The 22,692-nt window shown below is 36.2% G+C and overlaps 1 protein-coding gene across 2 annotated transcripts in view; it reads left to right on the top strand.

Moving 5' to 3' along the window:
* The first annotated feature begins 238 nt into the window (after positions 1 to 238).
* LOC111658767 (BTB/POZ domain-containing protein 10-like) overlaps positions 239 to 22,692 on the top strand; it is a 26,530-nt gene continuing 4,076 nt past the window's right edge. Inside the window, exons 1-6 of one of the 2 annotated variants that reach the window (XM_023411425.2) lie at positions 239 to 398; positions 8,161 to 8,426; positions 8,580 to 8,901; positions 10,089 to 10,191; positions 12,753 to 12,873; positions 14,305 to 14,502. In XM_023411425.2, the coding sequence (XP_023267193.1) occupies positions 8,237 to 8,426; positions 8,580 to 8,901; positions 10,089 to 10,191; positions 12,753 to 12,873; positions 14,305 to 14,502 (934 nt within the window). In that variant the 5' untranslated portion in view covers positions 239 to 398; positions 8,161 to 8,236. Of the gene's footprint in view, positions 399 to 2,617; positions 2,916 to 8,160; positions 8,427 to 8,579; positions 8,902 to 10,088; positions 10,192 to 12,752; positions 12,874 to 14,304; positions 14,503 to 22,692 lie in introns of those variants that run through there. The other variant, XM_023411424.2, reaches the window with a different exon arrangement.

The raw sequence follows: 22,692 nt of genomic DNA, 5'->3' as shown, positions 1-22,692 counted from the left end.
AGGCCTATGTTTATGAAATATGGCATTTTATTTTTATAGGCCTAATTATGCTAGGCGTGTATAATATGAATGAATAAAAAATTAATTAATGAATTGCTTGCTGGGTTGTTGTTTTCATTGGTTATTTATGCCTTCAGAAACAAACAGATAGCCATGTGTGGGCGTGCGTGCGTGCATGCACGCGGGGGAGGTCCCCTTGGAATGTGCTATTGTATCGCGATATCTTTCACGCGATCTCCGCTATCTCAGACCAAAACAATAAAGAACCAACAGACAAGTGCAGTTCATGTAAGCTAGGAGTTTCTACGAAAACTCTTGTCCTTTGGTCTACGGTCGATTTCACAGCGGGCTGTTTCAGCAACCGGACAAAACGTCACATCGGAATGTAACGCAAGGAGGTAACGTTGTTTTAAACTCTGGTTCATACAGCCAGCTAGCTGACGTTAGCCGACTAACTGCTGGCGATGTGTTTAGCTTAGCGGTTAAAGCTGAATAAACAGGCTGACCAAAAAGTCCAAAATCCTCTAAGCCGCTCTGAAGTCTTTGTAAGGCAATATGTCAAGTGACTTTTCGCTTTTTACATCGTTGGTAAGTTCATACACAGTCACATTTTAAAAGCGAGAACAGCAGCATTGGATCTTATTCGGTAACTGAATATTATCAGAATTCAAAATTGATTTTGATTGACAGAATAAAAGTGTCAGAATATTTATTTCAGTGCTCTCTGTTCATCAACGGTAAAACGTGTAAGTTGAAAAGGTAGCAGCAGTCATTATTGCCAGACCAACTGTTACTTATCTCCAGCTAATGTGGTCATAGTTGGTGTAGCATGAGGGTGTGGAAGCCTGTAGAGGACTATATTAAGAAGCTAACGTAAACCTGAAAATGTAATTTTACAATAGGATACGTACATTTATTTGAGTATAAATAAAATGCAACAATCCAATTAACATTTTCATGTTCATATACTCACATGTGTGTTCTATGACCCTATCAAAAGATCATTTTAGAAATGAAAATAGACTTTTTGACATTTGATTTTACAAGTTGTAACGCGCTCTATGGTGGACAATATTAAAATGTTAACTCAATTTTGAAAATTAAAATGCTATGCAACTACAATTGAGTCAAGTATATCTTGCAGCTTGACTATTAGTACAGCTTAAATGAATGAAAACAGTTTACCCAAAATCTCCAAATACAACACTTATTTGCCTGCAGGCTAGTGTTTTCCATTCAAATCATGGTAACATTTACAGTTATTATAATGGTTTTCGTAATCGCCAATATGCCAGCAATTATCACTGTGATAGTTTACATATGAATGGATAGATGGATGGATGTTTGATGTGTAACTTTAATTTAGTACCAAAATTACCCAGAGTCATTCAGAAGGTGGGTTGAAATCATTTCAAATAAATCAATCTGGATTCCGTTTGATAATACACTGTCATATTATAGAAAAAACCCTACAGTCCTTGTTGTGGTAATATGATAAAAATAATCCCAAATTAACCTATTGATCATTCCATGTGGATCATGTAATGTTCAAGGAGTTAGGAGTTGGAAAAAAAAGGCTGATCTTCCTATGGAAGGTGAAACTGAATACACTTGATATCAACAAGTGAGGTTATTGCGTCCATCTGCTAGGAACTTTACTTTACTCTAAGTCATTACAGAATGTAGTCTCATCAGTTTATGACAGCATGATATATTCAGCTATATGCCTTAGCCTGGTAGACTGAACTTACTATATTATATCTTGTAGGAGTCCCCTGGTGTCACAAAGGTGAAATTGCCGTTACAGCCCCTCTTGCAGGTCACAGTTCAGAATCAACCAGAGACCCTAAAAGTGATAGATGATACAATTTTCCTTATGACTAAGTTATGTTATAATATGACATGTTGATGGCTTGTTAAATTTTGCACTTGCTGTGGTGATGTTGAAGGAGAAGAAGAGATGAGGGGGAACGTTTGATAAGTCAGTGATATTTCGTTAGGCCTGTGTTTCTACATCGACTTTTAATGCGTCTTTGATTAGTAGATATAGCGCTCAGCATGTTTTAATCTCCTGCATCCAGCTAAAGCAGGCTTGTGGAACAAATTTTCCTGTATAATAGTCTGCTTGATGCTGCCTTCAAATGACGTAGATATTGCAATAACTGGGCCAGTGTGGTCCTATTTGAAAAACCACATATAATGATACTACTGGAAAAGGGGGAATTTCTGTGCAATATTTGGTTGTGAACGGATACACATACTGAAAAATCGAACAATCAATACATAAATATAAATCCAATACGATGTACCCTATAGCATCTAGTCAGACTAACCATTGTTTGTTTCAGTGTGTTGAAAATATTTTAAAAGGTTCCTTCAATTAGCGGAAATCGACGTTTTAGTAGAGAACTGTGATTCCTACATTATTCATTATTTCCATAACATGTGACATTTGGGAGTCCTGGTTTAAATGACAGTAAGTGGACGATGTACGTAGATGTTATTATTAACGACCAGCCACCATTAAAATACAAGTGCACTCAGAGAACTCAGAAGTGGGAGCTTACGAGGAGCAAGTGAAGGCAGCATCGCTCTGATTCAGTCAAGCACGCGGCCATTCACAGTTTAAGGTCCCTCCGGTGACTCTGAATGACTAGCCGGTGCGCGCCTCCCTCGCCTTGTAGTCACATTTAAAGCTTTGGGTCGAAGCGGTGGATTTTTTTTCCAGCAGCGGCTTAAAGTCCGGGGTTGAGTTGCGTGAAACGATGCTGATGAAGTTGGAAAGTAATGAGCGAGGATGCTGAAGCTGCCGGCAAGCCCGCTTTGTTCGGAGGAGCGCAAGGCTTTTGTGCCGCCGTCATCCCGCAGCTCATCCCCTGCTGCTTTGTCTTCACTTGGCCCTCTGACACCGACCGGTAGGTGCACGTCCGCTTTCAAAGCACCGAGGCTTTAGCTCTGTCATTGTGTTACATGTACACACTTTTTTTTATTGTACGCCTCTTGGTATGATTTACTGTAATGTAAGGAATAAGAATAGTGCCCCAGAAAGAAAATCACAGACTCTATTATTCATGCTGGGACTCAGTCAGACTCTCTGGTACTGAACAGAGTGATCTTGTGAAATCAAATCATGATCTTTTATCAGAAATTACCAAAATATTCTCAAATTATATTTTCTTCTGATTTATATAATTTCTTTGGAGTAAGGGGGCTATTCATAGTACTGTTATAAAGGAGTATTTCCCTACTTATATATGGCATATATCTATATATCCTACACAGAGCAGCTTCCCAGCCTTTGCCCATCTGTGTGTGTTGGTGTCAGCAGCCCCTAAATAATAGATGGGACCCTCACCCCTTGGGGCTCTCACCTCATGCTTTTAATAGACTGCCTAGACGCCTTGAATCTTTATTGTGCCTTAGATGGGCTGTAGAACTTCTCTTGTATTTAACACATTAAACCTCCGTCCAGAGCTTTTGTAAGCACTATAGGCCATTGACCTATTCAGCAAAGGAAAAGGGAAATTGAGGTATCAGGAGGGTGGCACCCAGTAACAGGAAATTGGACAAGTGAAATGTTAGCCCCCTCTAGTTTCTCTCTGGCTGCGTGAAATCTTGGCCGCTGTAGATTTGCATTGCCATGTGAAAGATGAGAGGAGCTGCCTGCTGTGAGTGAAATATTGCCTCCTCAGCTCCTTTGTTCTTTCTACCCTGCAGCTCTGGCCACTGGCTGCCTGCCTGTTTGGCTGGAAGACCCGCTTTTGTTTTTATGATCCCATTAATGACAAACATAAAAATATTAAAATCCCATTAGACATAAAACATGCATTTGCACTGCGTCGGACACTAGTGTCAATACACACAGCACAAAATATCAGTAATTTCTTGCTAGGTCACTTCAGTGTGGCGGTTTGGAAAAGGAGACCTAATTGTTCATGACAGTATTCTCATCAGTATAATGTTTAACCTTTGTATAATGAATAATAGACCTGAATAATGGTCTTTGCCTTTTTATGAATAGTCTTGAATTCTGTTTTTCACACATTGACTGATAAGTAGTGTCTGTAATATCGCCTGAGGAAGGTCTTCCTCTGTCCATGTCAGTCAGTTCACCTGAACACATTGAACCAGAGGGAGAGGTGTGTGTGTGTGTGTATGCGCATCTTTGTGTGCACATTTCTTCCTTTCCTCAGCTGCTGTGGTGACCCTTGTCTTGTGTTCAAGGACATTGCCAGACTGTGCAGCTATATTGTTGTAAACAGAAAAAGGGTCTTGGTTTACTCTGTGATTTCTGCAATGTTAATCTTTTGTATAGAATTTGAAATTTAAAAGTTAACTAGCACCCTATGCAATGGTTTTCTTTACATTTTTAATTTTGGCATTATGAAATCCTATATTTAAATCTTTAGTGTCCATGTAGGATTGTGTATGTGGTTGAGTCTTTGGCATCTCAAGACTGATGGGGCACCATCAAACAAAAACGAATCTGTGACCTTGACTGGGTGTAGTGCAGGTGTTAGTGGGAATTAAAGGTGATGTGCAGTCATCACACTGCATCATTTATTGTTTTTTTGTCATCAGTTCACTGGCCTTGCTACAGCTTGGTCCCTTCTGTCTGGGGCTGCCCACCCAGACATTTCACCAATTAGCCCTTCAATCAGCCCGTTAGTCGGCCGGCCGGCCAGTCCTCACATCAGCAGCTGCCCGGCCATCCAGCACGCTGACATGTCAGTCAGTATCCAGGGAGGCATCTCTCATTACCAGCGCCTGGAGCTCTGCCAAAACATACATTGTCTATTAACTGGACATGGTGCATGGAAACAAAAGTATTAAGTAATTCATTAACAAACAGCACTCCCTGCACTTGATTTGTTTTATTTTTCATAATAATAGTATATAACAAACACATGCAAAACCTGCCTCAACGAGCCAGGTCATGGCTTTATGTGTTAGTGGTTTATTTATGTGTTTCCAGTTGTGTGCTGTGCGGAGTAGGAGGCAGTACTCTGGCCCTTTTTATACGTCACTAACTCCATTTTTATAAAATAATAAAAATAAGTCCATCTCTCTCGGTCCCTCCGCCCCTACCTGCTCCCATTTTCCATCTCACTGATGCCATAGCCTATAGTAGAGAGTCATCATCATATTTCATAGCAGCCCCTCTCAAGAGAGCAAGGCTCTCTTCATTAGTGAGACCTGGAAGTGTTTTGGCCTTACAAGCTCAACGCTATTGATCAGATGGGCGGCTGCACTGTCACAGTGGAAGTGAAATGGATGCATTCATCAACAAAACTGCAGGAATGTAATTTATCATAACAGAATAATAATGCAATTAGAAATAGTTTGCTACCATTCTTTTTCTTTAAGATTAGTCGAGAAAATAATCATCAGATTCATTATCACTGAAAATAATTGTTTCAGCCCAACTATAAATGTCCAAATGGGACATTAAAACACAGACCTATAAATACTTCTATTGCACTCCCTGCCATCTTAATCTATTCTTGTGTCTAGATCTTTATATATTTACCATTGCATTTATTTTGAAAGTCCATTCGTAAGTGTAATATATGGCTGTCGAACACAGTAGGATTACATACAATGCTTATCGACTTATTTATTATGTAATTCCAACTTTTTAGGAAATATTTTACTATGTATAAAAAAAATGAAGACCTAAAAACCACACTGTCAAAAGAATCAAACTCATTGACATGTTCATTAATGCATGCATGAGTATGTGTTTGTGTGTTAAAATCCTCCCTGAAATGGAGGGCAGATATTGTAACAGCTCTCTTAGGGCTGCTTGTCTGTCTCTGGAAAAACACTCTGAGAACCACTCGAGGAAGCATCGCTCGCTCGGAGGCAAGGTTGATGGGGTTGTTACCTATCAGTCAAAAATCTCTGAGAAAACAGCCTGCAAAGCAAGTAAACAGCTGAGGCCATTCCTGTTTGTTGTACTTTACCTAAGTGAGTTCAGCTCGCTCTGATTGTTTCACTTGGATACACTCTCTAATGGCTACTCGAGGTGGCGTGTTTCTGTAGCTGCAAGCTGACGTTGGTGGTTTGTTGCCGGTCCTGTTTCTGCAGCACTCAGCCCCTGTAAGGGTTCACATGAGTTGACTGCAGAATTTTTTACAGGCTCTCCTCTCGTTCCACAGCTCAGCACGCAAAACATAAACCCTTTACCCCCTGAGCAATTTCTGCACAGGAGCGTGTGTGAGTGTGCCTAGAGAGAGTCGAGTCTGTGCACCGAGTAATCTATCTACTTGTTCCATGAAATCATGCATCAGTGCTCTTTGGTTTCTGTGTGATTAGTAATCTGATCCCACTTGAACTTGAAGTTGTGACCAAGTGAAACTTGTGTGACAGTTTGGAATTCAGTCTTACTATGATGCTGCTGCTGCAACGAATAAAAACGTGCCAGAATATGTTTCCATGTGCTGAATTTTTCTGTTTACGTCAGTCCATCAAGGCACGATCCGCTGGGAGTTACTCTGATAGTTTTGAAATGATTTTCTCCTCCATGTCCAGCTGTAGTTTCTCTATGTCAGCTAGGGTCAAGGAGGTCCCACTATCTCCAGCGCCAGGTGGAGAGCATTAGATTGTTGCAAATCCTCATCCCGACTATTTCCATTGTTGTGTTCATCTGGGATGTTAACTCTATGTGTATTTTATCATCTAAAATGACCAGTTGAACAAATATGTGAAGGATATCTCCAGATTTGATATCTCCGTGCCGCCTTGTTAAAGCATCATCTGTGTCTTAAATGCTCAACTCGCCTCCTACAAAGTAGCCACACACTATAGCTGAGGAATTAATTTTCCTTCTACTATTGATACGGTTTAAACTATGATTGATGAAGCAACAGCCGTCAAACTAAAGGCTATCCCACTGTCAAACAGCAGATACATGGATCGACTGACGGTAACAAAGTGTTCACTGATAACATACATCAGATTCATCGATGCCGAGGATTTGAGGGAGGATTTGCTTTTCTGCAAACGTGTAACTAACAGAGCAGCTGCTGAAAAAATGTCATTGACACTTGGTTGAAATATGCGGATCTGAAGTGGGAGGACTGTCTGTGTGGGGATTTGCACTGACGGGGCTCAGGCAGGGGCTGGGAAAAGATTCCCCCCTATATGACACATATAGAGAGGCGTTAGCGTCTAAACAGCTGAGTACAGGGCTGAACGATGTGATGCCAGACATCATTGCCACAGGAAACTACATCAAAACAAGATCTATCACAGCCCAGGTTTTTTTTTCTACACTGTGCGAGGAAATTGGATCCAATCTCACAGCTGTTTTGTTTCACAGTCCTGAGTCCTGATGGCTGTCACATGGGATGGTTTTATCCAGAGTGTTTGAATAGTGGGATGAGTTCAGACTGTTCTTGAAGGAAAAGGGAAATAAGTTTAACAATAACAATTTCCTCATGAAACTTGCGTACCACAGTGATGTGTTTAGGAAACTCAGGGCACCAACACACTATGTGACGATGTGGGAGCAGCAAGTGAAAAAGGGGAATATAGAATCACTAGAGAGCATGAAATCATTGATCAAGGGCGACAAGCTGCAGGACACGGTGATCCCATTTATGAAAACTCATATCTCTCCCTTCCAAAAGCATTTCAGGAGGCATTTCCTGGTGCCACAATTCTGCAAAATACAACTGGATCCGTGAACTATTGAGTGCAACACCAGCTGCTGACTTCAGCACTGCAGAAGAGGAACAGCTCATTGATGTCACCTCTGATTCAACAATGAGGCTGCAGTTTAAGTCCAATACATGGGCTGCATTTTGGATTGAGGTGGAAAGGGACTACTCACAGCTAGGCAAGAAGAAACCTGGTCACACTTTTCTGCAGTCACCTCAATCTCTTGCCATCTTTGTGCAGCGGCAGTTTTAGGAAAATCTGTTGAAAGCAGACGCCCGCTGAAGTGTCACTTTTAATCGCTTCCACTCAAAAAGTTCCTTATTTAGTTTTTAAAAGAAGTCGTTAGTTTTAAAACAGACACAATAGTATTTACCACAATATTCAGCATGAACGTTGTGTAGTCTGACTTTGAGTTCAGCAGCTGTTCAGGAAAAATGAAAGATATGCTCATAACTCTAAATTTCCCCTGTGTGTGTGCTCTCTCATCTCCATCAGTGACCGTCAGTGTGGTTTGTCAGTGTTGGACTGCGACCACCAGCAGCAGGAGCAGCAGCAGCAGCAGGTCAGCACCATGAGTCTGTACGGGTCCAGTGCCAGTGGTGGTGGTGCTGTCGGCGGTGCGAGAGAAAGAGGAGGAGCAGAACATTACCGGGAACAACGCCGGCGCTCCAGCGACCGCTCACGTGACTCTTCCCATGAGAGAGGAGAGAGCCAGCTGACGCCTTGCATCAGGAATGTTACTTCTCCCACTCGGCAGCACGGTGAGGAGAAAAGCATAAAGGATTTATTATTAGAGAGAGTTTAGTTGTCCCACTTTTGTTACTGTCTCCACCCACTAATAATGTGTGTATAAATGTTTGTCCTGAAGCTTTCTTTTTGATCTTCATGTATCCTCCTCTCCCTCCGTGAACCAGACCGTGAACGTGGTGATGGAGGCTCGTCCTCCAGATCCTCCAGTCCACGTCCTCCCAGGGTTTCTCTTCCCTACGCCCACATTGGAGGCACTCTGATTGGAGGACACATACCTCGGCCCCTTGGTCTTCCTGGAGTTGACCACCACCCCAAGAACCTGGGCCAAGGACCGTGTGACATGATCTACGTGTACGACCTCAGCAGTAAAGAAGGGCACCGCAGCGGACTGAGACTGGCAGAGAGAGTGACGCTTATTGTGGACAATACAAGATTTGTGGTGGATCCTGCCATCTTCACAGCTCAACCTAACACCATGCTGGGCAGGTAATGACTGAGAGATAGATTTACTAGACGTACATATAACTTTTGTACAATTTTTATTCACTTCGTCTTCATTAAAGTTTCTCTGATTCTGATTTTTAACGTCATATATCACTGTCACAAGTGAGAGTCTTCAAAATTAAGACCACATTTCTCATAAAATATGTTGAATTATTTATTTAATGTTTATTTTTATTTAGTTCATGTTTATATTAACCTATATAACACTGTGGAATAAGCAGATATATACAAAACACATATATAAAATACAAAGACATACAAAACAGCAGGAAACACAAGTGAGGAGTTCCACATATTGATCCCCCCAAACAAAGAAAGACGTCTGTTTTTACAATAGGTCACCTGACAGTTCCCCATAGACCCAACATATCAGTGAGCACCTGAATCTAACATGAGATATTTTACATCTGAAAGATGTTCAATACATCGTTGAAGCCTAGAAGAAAAGCAGGTTTCATAACGTTGCATGTTATGCTGCTACGGACAGTGAGTGCTGCAACAGCTGGGTAGAAACCGGTAGTTCTAAGAAAGCATTTCTACTGGATGCATACAGATGAGTGACGATGCTCGAAGCTGTTCTGGCGGCCCTACACTTTATTTACTAAGACACTTAACGTTGGCTTTTCCTTTAATTTGTCACGTCTTTATGTAACAGTATCATTATTTCCTTTTTGGCTTTATTAAAGAGGAAAGAGGTAATTTGGATGTTTCCTATTTCCTGTTAAAGCTGTCGGCACACTCTTACTCTTAACAATAAAACGGTAAACCAACAGATCAGTATTTGTATGTGTTAAACATGTAATTATGTGAGTAACTTATCAATGATTTATTGATGCTTGAATAATACACCTTTTATGATAGGTAAACCATAAAGATCCTTAAAGGTAATGGTGGTTTTGTTTTCCTTTCTTGTTTCTTTATTTTCAGCTCAGTGGTTTTGTTCATGTTCATTTCGAAACAGCACAGTTTTCCTCCCTGATTGTCAGGATGCATTGAGACCTGATCAGCTTCAGTGTCTCCAGTACCTTTTTAATGTCTCATTCCAGCTTTGAAGCTTAACACAAAACAGACACAGTACAGCTACTGCTCTACATCACTGGTATTTTGAGTCTTCACAATCAGAAGTTGAAGAAACTCCTGTGTTTTTTTTTTTTTTTGCTTGTTTTCAGGATGTTTGGTTCCGGCCGGGACAACAACTTCACAAGACCCAATGAAAAAGGAGAATTTGAGGTGGCTGACGGCATCAGCTCCACTGTGTTCAGAGCCATCTTGGTGAGAGAGCATCTGCACACTTCTCTCTGTATCACTGTATTTCTATCTTTCTCTCATTTTCTTGCTTCCTTTGCCTCAGTATGACTCTTTTTTTTTCCTCAGTCCCTTACTGCCTTTCCCTCTTCCTCTCTTACCTCACCCCATCTCTTTGTCTCTTTATTCTTTTACTTCCTTTCTTCTTCCCCCTTCTATGTCTTATTTTCCTGATCTTTTTATCCTCTATCCTTTTTGTGCCTCTTCTCTCTGGGGCCCAGTGAGTTCAAAACCTTTATGAAATATACAGTAATGACAACTGTAATGGTTTATTCACTTTCTAATTCTTCTACTGCCCAACACTCCTTACAGCTGTTGCTGATAAGATATTCAGCTCAGTCTTTATGTGGAAATCTTCCTGTTTGGAATCTGTCTTATGTTATGTTTGATTGATCATTTATCTATTTATTATTACCTGCTATATATTTCTTACTTCCTTATAGTCTAAAGGCTGAGGGAGAGCCGTGACAAATTAATTTCATTACATTTGAAAGTACGACTGTAGAAATAAGGGGAGAAAGTGGGATGGAAGAGGGGAAAAAAAAGAAAAGAAGGTTTTAATTTGTTCAGGTGTGTTGAGATCTTTTATTCTAAAAGGGTTTAGACTGTTAGTGTTAACCATAAAGAAGAAAGACCGACAATCAAGCTACACTTTTTATTTCATTTTGTAAAATCAAGCACTTTATTATGTTTTTTTCTAGAGCTCTCTGTTATGTAGTTATTATTTATTACAGCTGTTATTTTCCTTGAAACAACAAAAGAACATACACTTATTATTTGTTGTTATATAGAGGAAGTATATATTATTGTTATCCCCCGACCAAGGCTCTGGACCTGTGCTTGAGGATATTTGTCTAAATGAACCTCTTTGAATTTAAATTGAATACTACTGCTATAGTCCCTTAACATAGTTGTCTGTGATGTTTTTCCATCTTTATTTTTCTTGTTTATTCCACAGTGATTTAAAACCTTCTTTTCTAAGGCAGTTGGACTTTCGGATGTGGTTGACCATATTTGACATTCTAGAGGTATTTCTGTGTGTGAACGGTCCTGTGTGTTCACAAGCAGGCGGATGTAGAACAAGTGCGACACCATTGTTCATTGCGTGAAATTGTGCCTGTGTAGCTTTGATAAATAGCTGTTGTTTTGTTCTTGTTGTTCTTTTATGGCTTTTGAGGCCACAGCTGCCAAATATGACTCAAGCACATGTGGTCTTTCAGTAAATGTGTGTAAGGATGATTCATGTAAAAGTCACCACTGTCTGAAATGACAAAACACTGTCCTTTAACAGACGGATAAAGCCAGCATTGTTAATGTATTCCATGTCTGAAAAGTGGCTTAGGCAGTGAAGTAAACGCCCCAGAAATAATCTTAAAACATAAGTGAGTTACAAACAGCTTCGGTATTTGAGAAAACCGGTCCATTTAGTAGCTCTTCCGGAGCTTTCAACAGCCACAAATGAATGACTGAACTCTCTACCTCAACTAAAGTGTTCGTTTACACATTAAAAGACATTTTAAATATGATTGTACTTATAGAAATGTGTTATAGTGAACAGGTGCTTCTATCTTTTATGCTTTATGTTCTGTAGTTCGATTCCCAGTCACCTCAACATGACTTGGAGATGATTCAGCCAGATTCTATATAGCTTGAGCTGAAATATCTTCGGCGTAAGAGCACAGTGACCGCTGTGAACATGCCTGTTTATTAGTGCTGACGGCAAGTCGCAGCAGCATCATGTGATGTTCATAGGAAAAGCAGCAGCACGGTGTCACAAGTGGAAAAGCAACAACAGTCCTCCAGTGTGGATAAAATAGATTCCTCAAACCATTCTGTCGATATGAGGCCTCTGAAATGTTTCTGGCAAGTGCAAAACAATATCCGTTTGCCTCCGCTCTTCGTGAGGGCATTACTAAATAGCTAATAATTCCTTAATTGTGGTTGTGACACAATGGATTGTGGCATGATTGTGTTTGTCTCTTGGCATTAAACAAAACTCAAGGAGACAGGGAGGTGAGTGGAGCCAGAGCTTTCAGTCCTGTGTGCCCTGAGTCTCTGCTCCCATGTTTCCATCACAGCCTGTTGTGTTTGAGTGGAGGCTCTCATGGGAAACAGCCAGTGTGAGAGTCTCACATGACACAGGCTGCACAGAGACAGAGAGAGGATGGAAAGTGGAGCAGGGAACGATCTTTCTCTCTCTTCTTCTTTTCCCTCTTGTCTGTGACGTTGCTAGATTTTACTTTCATCTCTGCTCGCTCTTCACCCCCCCCATCTTCTTCATCCATCTCTCTCTCTCTCTCTCTCTCTCTCTCTCTCTCTCTCTCTCTCTCTCTCTCTCTCTCTGCGCCGCCTGTGTGAGTGGAGCTGAATCAATAATGGCGTCTTGTTTTTTCTCCCATGCTTGTGTGTGCATGTGAACACTCGCCATTCTCCATTCTCCCCATTTATCCATTTGTGTGTGTGCGCGCGTGTGTGTGTGTGTGTGTGTGTGTGTGTGTGTCTGCTGCTGCTGCTGCTGAAAATGGCAGGATTACTACAAGTCGGGGATAATCCGCTGTCCTGATGGCGTTTCCATTCCCGAGCTGCGGGAGGCATGTGACTACCTCTGTATCTCCTTCAACTACAGCACCATCAAGTGCAGAGACCTCAGTGAGTATACCGTCCATACATGCTGCTCGTTTAGCCGTTGATCTACTGTCTGAACTGTGTAGCGCTGCAGACTCATATAGTTACTAGTTAGCACTTAGTTTGGTGTGTTTGGAGCACAGACTGGTTCCATTGTTGTTGTGTAACTGCATTAGAGAGGATCACAAATAGACTTCGCTTGTGGATGTCATTGCACATTTGATGGGTATAGAAGGCTTCAAACTTATTTTCATGAAGAAAAAGCTTTAGTTTGTAAAGCATTGGAGGTGACATACATATCGTCATTTACATAAAATGTAAATTCTCAGTGAGAACTAAACGTAGACACAACCCATCACCTCTCTCATCATTGTAAATTGTTCTGAATGGCTCATTGTGAGAGTCTGACGTAGATGTTTTGTTTGCTTTAAATTCGTATTTGATGCACCTGTGACATCTTTCCCTTACATGGAAATTTGAGTCTGTGTGATACATGCTAACATTTGTATGCACTGGATATTTGTGTTGTTGTTGTCCATGTTGGTGCCTCTTGTTTGTGTCTCTGTGTGTGTGGGAGGTGGAGCCACAGCTCACAGGCTGCTGCTGCTGTGTGTGTGTGTGTGTGTGTGTGTGTGTGTGTGTGTGTGTGTGTGTGTGTGTGTGTGTGGGGCTCTAAGTAGGTCATGATTAGCTGTGAAATGTGATGGTTGTTATGCATAAAGCCAACAAATGTGAGCAGGTTTCATTCTTGTATTGGCAGGATGTGGGTTTTTAAAAAAAAATCATTTTTAGTCATTTCTGCCTTTATGTGTCTAATTTAAATCAGTTCTGTTATGTATAATCCACAGCGTCCTCATGTGAACCATAGCTCTAGTTTTGTATTTTAAGTGTTTGCATTTAGGAGTTTATTACAACAGAATTTATTTCATGTAAGCAGCTCTACAGAGGAAATATTTAAGTCAAAACTGGTGCAGTGCTGCCTGTATCTTGTGAGCTGTATAACCAGAACAGAACGAAAACCGGCCTGCTCACAAGAGGACGACATTGTACTGTAGTGGAGGTAAATTGGTTATTTTACCATCTACACTAAGGCTGCACAATTAATCGAAATATAATTGAAATCGCAATATGGCCAAGTGCAACATCCAAATCACAGGAGCTGCATTTTTTTTTTAAATAAAAGTGAACATTTTTGTGCATTGTCAGCACTATAAGTGTTGTGGCGCTACAGAATATATATCATAGCATATAATCAGTATTAGGTTTGCTACTCACAAATTGTAGCATGGTATTCATTACTTCCTCAATGTCAATGCAACTAGTTTCAAGTTTGATAATCAAAAGACAGTAGCAATTTATTTGCTGTAGTTGAATCTTAGGTTGTTTCCAAGGAAGGATTTAGTTCCACCAGCCAGTTGCAGGAAAAGTAAATGAGCAGATTATCATTCTCCTCAGGCGCCCTGATGCACGAACTGTCTAATGACGGGGCACGGCGTCAGTTCGAGTGTTACCTGGAGGAGATGGTGCTGCCACTGATGGTAGCCAGCGCTCAGAGTGGAGAGAGGGAGTGTCATGTGGTGGTGCTGACCGACGATGACGTGGTGGACTGGGATGAAGAGTATCCTCCACAGATGGGAGAGGAGTACTCTCAGAGTAAGATTCTCTCACCATAACTGATACTGACTATACATTTTCTGATTAAACCAGTAGGTAGCAGGATGTTAGCCACATAGCAGTGTCAGAATAATCTGATGGAGGTCATGCTCCAGTTACCAGAAACTAAGTTAAGATTCTTTCTTTTATGAACACAGGGTACTGTAGCATGAACAAATCCTTCAGCTGCTGCATGTGTCACACTTGTACTTTCAAACCAGTTTGTCAGACATTTTCTGAAGTTGCTAAACTTGAACTTTTCTCTTCAGGCTATAGAGGTTCAAGTTATAGAAATGAACATTAAAAAAGTAAGCAAATCTACTACATGCTACCACTTTATGATAGACAACCTGTTAGTAATGTTTAAAAGTCATCTACTAATGCTTTATTGAACCTATGTGCCTCACCATTTTTTTCCATGTTTTGTTGCTTAACCAACTAGCAGAGTTGATGTTGCTGGCTTTATTAAATACATGGGAAAAGTTGTGGTCCTGATGGGTTCACATTTCTCAAAGCTTTGAGTTGTAGTATTGTAAGGCATAACAAAAGGCATAGTATAGTAAAGCATTAAAATCATGGTACAGTAAGTCATAAAAATTTCATAGTATTGTAAGGCATAAAAAACACCATAGCATAGTAAGGCTTAAAAACGTCATAGTGTAGTAAGGCATATAACTTCTATACTATGACGTTTTTATGCGTTACTATATTATGATGTTTTTTTGACTTTTTATGCCTTCCTATAGCAAGACATAAAAAGTCATACTATACTGAGGCATTTTATGCCTTACTATACTATGGCGTTTTAATGCTTTATGTCATACTATAGTAAGGCAAAAAGTCATAAAAACGTGATAGTACACTAAGGTTTACACATTTTATGCCTTATTATACCATGACATTTTTATGACTTTTTGTGCCTTATTATACTGTGACGTTTTATGCCTTACTGACATAAGGCATAACAAGGTCATAGTAAGAAAAAACGTCATAGTATAATAAGGCATAAAAAGTCATAGAATACTAAGATATAGTAGACTATGACGTTTTTTGACATTTCATGCCTTACTGTACCATGAGGTTTTTATGACTTTTTATACCTCATTATACGATGATATTTTTATGACTTTATGCGTCACTATACTATGACGTTTTTTCACTTTTTATACCTTACCATACTATGACTTTCTTATGCCTTATGTCATAGCATTGTAAGGCATAAAACATCATAGAACGTTTGATGCCTTACTATGCTATGACAGAAGGCATAAAACGTCATAAAAACATCATAGTATAGCATGATGTTTTTCATATTTTTATGCCTTACGTTTTTTTGCCTTACTATACTATGACGTTTTATGCCTTACTGACATAGTAAAAAAAAAAAAAAATGTCATAGTGTAGCGAGGCATAAAAAGTCATAAAAACGTCACAGTATACAAAGACATTTTTTGACATTTCATGCCTTACTATAATGTGAGGGTTTTTATGACGTTTTATGCCTTACTATTGTATGACATGAGGCATAATGAGTCATAAAAACTTCATAGTATACTAAGTTATAAAAAAGTCATAGTATAGTAAGGCATAAATAGACATGAAAACATCATAATATACTATGTCATTTTTTGACATTTGATGCCTTACTGTATTATGAAGTTTTTATGACTTTTTATAACTCATTATTAGATAATATTTTTATGACTTTATGCCTCACTATACTATGAGTTTTTATACCTTACTATAAACTATGAAGTTTTTATGACATTTTATGCCTGACTATAGAAAGGCATAAAAAGTCATACTATAGTAGGGCACAAAAAATGTCCTAAAAATATCATACTATACTATGACGTTTTTTTACATTTTATGCCTAACTATACTATGACGTTTTTTCACATATTATGCCTAACTACACTATGACGTTTTTTTAATTTTTATGCCTGACTATAGAAAGGCATAAAAAGTCATACGATAATAGGGCACAAAAAATGTCATAAAAAGAACATACTATACTATGACGTTTTTTCACATTTTATGCCTTACGTTTTTTTTTGCCTTACTATACTAAGACGTTTTATGCCTTACTGATATAGTAAAAAAAAAAACGTCATAGTATAGTAAGGCATAAAAAGTCATGAAAAAACATCATAATATACCATGTCTTTTTTTGACATTTGATGCCTCACTATACTATGAGTTTTTATGCCTTACTATAAACTATGAAGTTTTTATGATGCTTTATGCCTAACTATACTATGATGTTTTTTCACATTTTATGCCTTTTTTTTTTATTTTTATGCCTGACTATAGAAAGGCATAAAAAGTCATACTATAATAGGGCACAAAAAATATCATAAAAACAACATCCTATACTATGAGGTTTTTTCACATTTTATGACTAACTGTACTATGACTTTTTATACTTTACCATACTATGTTGTTTTATACCTTACTATACTATGACTTTTTATTTTATACCTTACTATACTATGACTTTTTATGCCTCACCATACTATGACTTTTTATACCTTATTATATTATACTATGACGTTTTTATGACTTGTCATGGCTTATTATACTATGAAGTTTCATACCTTACTGACATAAGGCATAACAACGTCATAGTTAAAAAAAAAAAAATCCTCACATTATAGTAAGGCATAAAAAGTCAAAATAATGTCACAGTATACTATGACATTTTTTGACATTTCATGCCTTACTATAATGTGAAGATTTTTATGACGTTCCATGGCTCATTATACTACGACGTTTCATGCCTTAGTGACATAAAACATAAGAACGTTGTAGTAAAAAAAAAAAACTTCATCGTATAGTAAGGCATAAAAATGTCAGTGTACTATGATGTTTTTTGACATTTCATGCCTTACTATAATGTGAGGATTTTTATGACGTTTTATGTCTTACTATGGTATGACATGAGGCATAATAAGTCATAAAAAACGTCATAGTATACTAAGATATAAAAAGTCTTAACATTTCATGCCTTACTATAAACTATGTTTTTATGACACTTTATGCCTTACTATACTATGACTTTTTATATCTTACTATACTATGTCGTTTTATACCTTACTATACTATGTAGTTTTTATGAATTTTTATGCCTTACTATACCAAGTCGTTTTTATGACTTTTTATGCCTTACTATACTATGAAATTTTTATGACTTTTTATGCCTTACTATACTATGACTTTTTATACCTTACTATACTATGTCGTTTTTGTGACTTTTTATACCATACTATACTATGACTTTTTATACCTTACTATACTATGACGTTTTATACCTTACTATACTATGTAATTTTTTTGACTATTTATGCCTATGACTTTTTATGCATTACTATAATGTGAGGATTTTTATGACGTTTTATGTCTTACTATGGTATGACATGAGGCATAATAAGTCATAAAAAACGTCATAGTATACTAAGATATAAAAAGTCTTAACATTTCATGCCTTACTATAAACTATGTTTTTATGACACTTTATGCCTTACTATACTATGACTTTTTATATCTTACTATACTATGTCGTTTTATACCTTACTATACTATGTAGTTTTTATGAATTTTTATGCCTTACTATACTATGTCGTTTTTATGACTTTTTATGCCTTACTATACTATGACTTTTTATACCTTACTATACTATGTAATTTTTTTGACTATTTATGCCTATGACTTTTTATGCATTACTATACTACATTTTTTTAATGACTTTTTATGCCTTACTATACTATGATGTTTTTATGACTTTTTATACCTTACTATACTATGTCGTTTTATACCTTACTATACTTTGTAATTTTTTTGACTATTTATGCCTATGACTTTTTATGCATTACTATACTACATTTTTTTTAATGACTTTTTATGCCTTACTATACTATGATGTTTTTATGACTTTTTATGCCTTACTATACTATGACTTTTTATACCTTACTATAATATGTCGTTTTTATGACTTTTTATGCCTTACTATACTATGACATTTTTATGCCTTACTATACTACATTTTTTTTATGACTTTTTATGCCTTACTATACTATGACATTTTTATGACTTTTTATGCCTTACTTTACTATGTCGTTTTATACCTTACTATACTGTCGTTTTTATGACTTTTTATGCCTTACTATACAAGACATTTTTATGACTTTTTATGCCTTACTATACTATGACTTTTTATACCTTACTATACTATGACGTTTTATACCTTACTATACTATGTAATTTTTTGACTATTTATGCCTTACTATACTATGACTTTTTATGCCTTACTATACTACATTTTTTTTAATGACTTTTTATACCTTACTATACTATGATGTTTTTATGACTTTTTATGCCTTACTATACTATGATGTTTTTATGACTTTTTATACCTTACGATACTATGTCGTTTTATACCTTACTATACTATGTCGTTTTTATGACTTTTTATGCCTTACTATACTATGACGTTTTATACCTTACTATACTATGTAATTTTTTTGACTATTTATGCCTATGACTTTTTATGCATTACTATACTACATTTTTTTAATGACTTTTTATGCCTTACTATACTATGATGTTTTTATGACTTTTTATACCTTACTATACTATGTCGTTTTATACCTTACTATACTATGTCGTTTTTATGAATTTTTATGCCTTACTATACTATGACATTTTTATGACTTTTTATACCTTACTATACTATATCGTTTTTATGACTTTTTATGCCTTACTATATTATGTCGTTTTATACCATACTATACTATGTTGTTTTTATGACTTTTTATGCCTTACTATACTATATCGTTTTTATGACTCTTTATGCCTTACTATACTATGTCGTTTTATGCCTTACTATACTATGACTTTTTATGCCTCACCGTAGTCTGACTTTCTATACCTTATTATACTATGATACTTTTATGACTCTTCCTGCCTTATCATACTATGATGTTTTTATGATGCTTTATGCCTAACCTATACTATGATGCCTTACTAGGCATAAAAAGTCATACTATAGTAGGGCACAAAAAATATAATAACATTCCTTTTTTTTTTTACATTTTATGCCTTATTATACTAAGAGATTTTTCTTACTTTTTATGCCTTACTAAAACATGAGTTTTTTTTCACATTTTTATGCCTTACGTATTTTATGAAGACTTTTCATGCCTTATCATACTATGGCGTTTAATGCCTCACTGACATAAGGCATAAAAAGTTATTAAAAAAAGTCATAGTATAGTAAGGCAAAGTTATACAAAACTCTAGTATATTATGATGTTTTTATATTTTTATGCCCTACTATAGTATGACTTTTTATGCCTTTCTATAGTAACGCATAAAGGCATGAAAAGCTCATAGTATAGCAAGGTGTAAAAAGTCATAAAAAATTATAAAATCATAAAAATTTCACATTATAATAAAGTATCAAAAGTCAAAAAAGTCATAGTACAGTATGATGTTTTTATGACTTTTTATGACTAGCATAAAAAGTCATAAAAAAAACTCTTAATATAGCAAGGCATAAGATGTCAAAAAACATCATAGTATAGCAATGCATTAAGTCATTAAAATGTTATTGAATAATAAGGCATAAAAATTCATAAAAATAAAATGTCATAAAACATCATAGTATAGTAAGGCATGAAATGTCTCAGCCTTAGTATACTATGATTTTTTTAATGGATTTTTATGCCTTATTATACCATAATGTTGTCATGCCTCATGTCAGTAAGGCATAAAAAGTCATAAAAACGTCATAGTATAGGGAAAGATAGGCAAGACAAGGCAAGGCAAAAGTTTATTTGTATAGCACATTTCAACAACAACAATTCAGAGTGCTTTACATAGAGCATGAAAGGCATCAAGACACAATATTAAAGCAACACAAGTGAAAACATATTTAAATACACTTTACTATACTATGAGTTACTTTTTAGGCCTTACTATAGCAGGGTATAAATTGTCATAGAATAGCATGATGTTTTTATGACTTTTTATTTGACCTTAATATACTTATGACGTTGTTATGCCTTATTATTCTATGACAGAAGGCATAAAAGGCAAGTTTATTTGTATAGCACATTTCAACAACAACGCAGTTGAAAGTGCTTTAATAGAGCATGAAAGGCATCAAGTCAGAAAAAAAAGCAACACAAGTAAGACATTAAAGTATAATTTAAAAAGTATTGAATTTGGAAATAAAAAGAAGCTAAAAAGGAATAAGACAGATGAAACAGCGAATAAAAGTTACAGTGCAGTGTAAAATATTAACTAATTAGGTTTAATAAAAGGCAGTGGCAAACAGAAAAGTCTTCAGCTGTGATTTAAAAGACCTGAGAGTTCCAGCAGACCGGCTGTTGTCTGGGAGTTTGTTCCATACATGTGGAGCATAAAAACTGAACGCTGCTTCTCCATGTTTAGTTTGTACTATGGGGATAGAAAGCAGACCTGTCCCGGATGACCTGAGAGGTCTAGATGGTTCATAACGTAGCAGCAGATCAGAAATGTATTTTGGCACTAAACCATTCAGTGCTTTATAAACCAACAACAGTATTTTAAAATCAAGTCTTTGATAGAAGGGAAGCCAGTGCAAAGATCTGAGAACTGGAGTTAAAAATTCATAAAAAATGTCATACTATACCATGACGTTTTTGTGACTTTGTATACCTTACTGACATAAGGCATAACAACCTCATGGTAAAAAATAATTTCATAGTATACTATATATAATAATATAATAAGGCATAAAAAGTAATAAAATGTCATAGTATAGTAAGGCATGAAAAGTCAAAAAAAAATTTTTGTATGGTAAGGCACAAAAAGTAAAAAAACGTCATAGTATAGACATCATAGTATAATACGGTATAAAAAGTCAGAAACGTCCTAGTATATTAAGGTATAAAAAGGTCATAGTATATACGTCATGGTATAATACGGTATAAAAAGTAATAGTATAGTAAGGCATAAAAAGTCATGAAAACATCATAGTATAATAAGGTGTAAAAAATCATAGTATGGTAAGGCATAAAAAGTCATAAAAATGTCATAGTATAGACTTCATAGTATAATATGGCATAAAAAGCAATAGTATAGTAAGGCATGAAAAGTCATAAAAACGTTATATTATAATAAGGTATAAAAAATGTCATAGTATGGTAAGGCATAAAAAGTCATAAAAAAAAAAACTTAGTATAGTAAGGCATAAAAAGTAAAAAAAAAATAACATAGTATAGTAAGGTATAAATAGTCATAAAAATGTCATTGTATAGTGAGGCATAAAAATTAATTTAAAAAAAAACTTAGTATAGTAAGGTATAAAACTTCATAGTATAGTAAGGCATGAAACGTCATAAAAAAACTTAGTATAATAAGGTATAAAAAATCATAGTATGGTACGGCATAAAAAGTCATAAAAATATCATAGTACAATAAGGCATGAAAAGTCATAAAAACATCATAGTATAATGAAAAGCCATAAAAACATCATAGTATAATAAGGTATAAAAAGTCATAGTATGGTAAGTCATAAAAATATCATAGTACAATAAGGCATGAAAAGTCATAAAAGGTCATAGTATAATAAGGTATAAAAAGTCATAGTATGGTGAGGCATAAAAAGTCATAGTATAGGAAGGCATAAAAAGTCAAAAAAATATAGTACAATAAGGCATGAAAAGTCATAAAAACATCATAGTATAATGAAAAGCCATAAAAACATCATAGTATAATAAGGTATAAAAAGTCATAGTATAGTAAGGCTGAAAAGTCATAAAAGGTCATAGTATAATAAGGTATAAAAAGTAATTAAAAAAAAAACTTAGTATAGTGAGGCATAAAAAGTCAAAAAAACGATATAGTATAGTAAGGCATAAAAAGTCATAGTATAGTAAGGCATAAAAAGTCATAAAAATATAGTACAATAAGGCATGAAAAGTCATAAAAACATCATAGTATAATGAAAAGCCATAAAAACATCATAGTATAATAAGGTATAAAAAGTCATAAAAGGTCATAGTATAATAAGGTATAAAAAGTAATTTAAAAAAAAACTTAGTATAGTGAGGCATAAAAAGTAAAAAAAACGATATAGTATAGTAAGGCATAAAAAGTCATAGTATAGTAAGGCATAAAAAGTCATAAAAACGTCATTGTATAATA

The sequence above is a fragment of the Seriola lalandi genome, unplaced genomic scaffold, assembly GCF_002814215.2.
Source record: "Seriola lalandi dorsalis isolate HSWRI2012SDOR001 ecotype SW California unplaced genomic scaffold, Sedor1 jcf7180002054465, whole genome shotgun sequence".
NCBI classification, from domain to species: Eukaryota; Metazoa; Chordata; class Actinopteri; order Carangiformes; family Carangidae; genus Seriola; species Seriola lalandi.
This window is presented reverse-complemented; position numbering and strand designations above follow the sequence as displayed.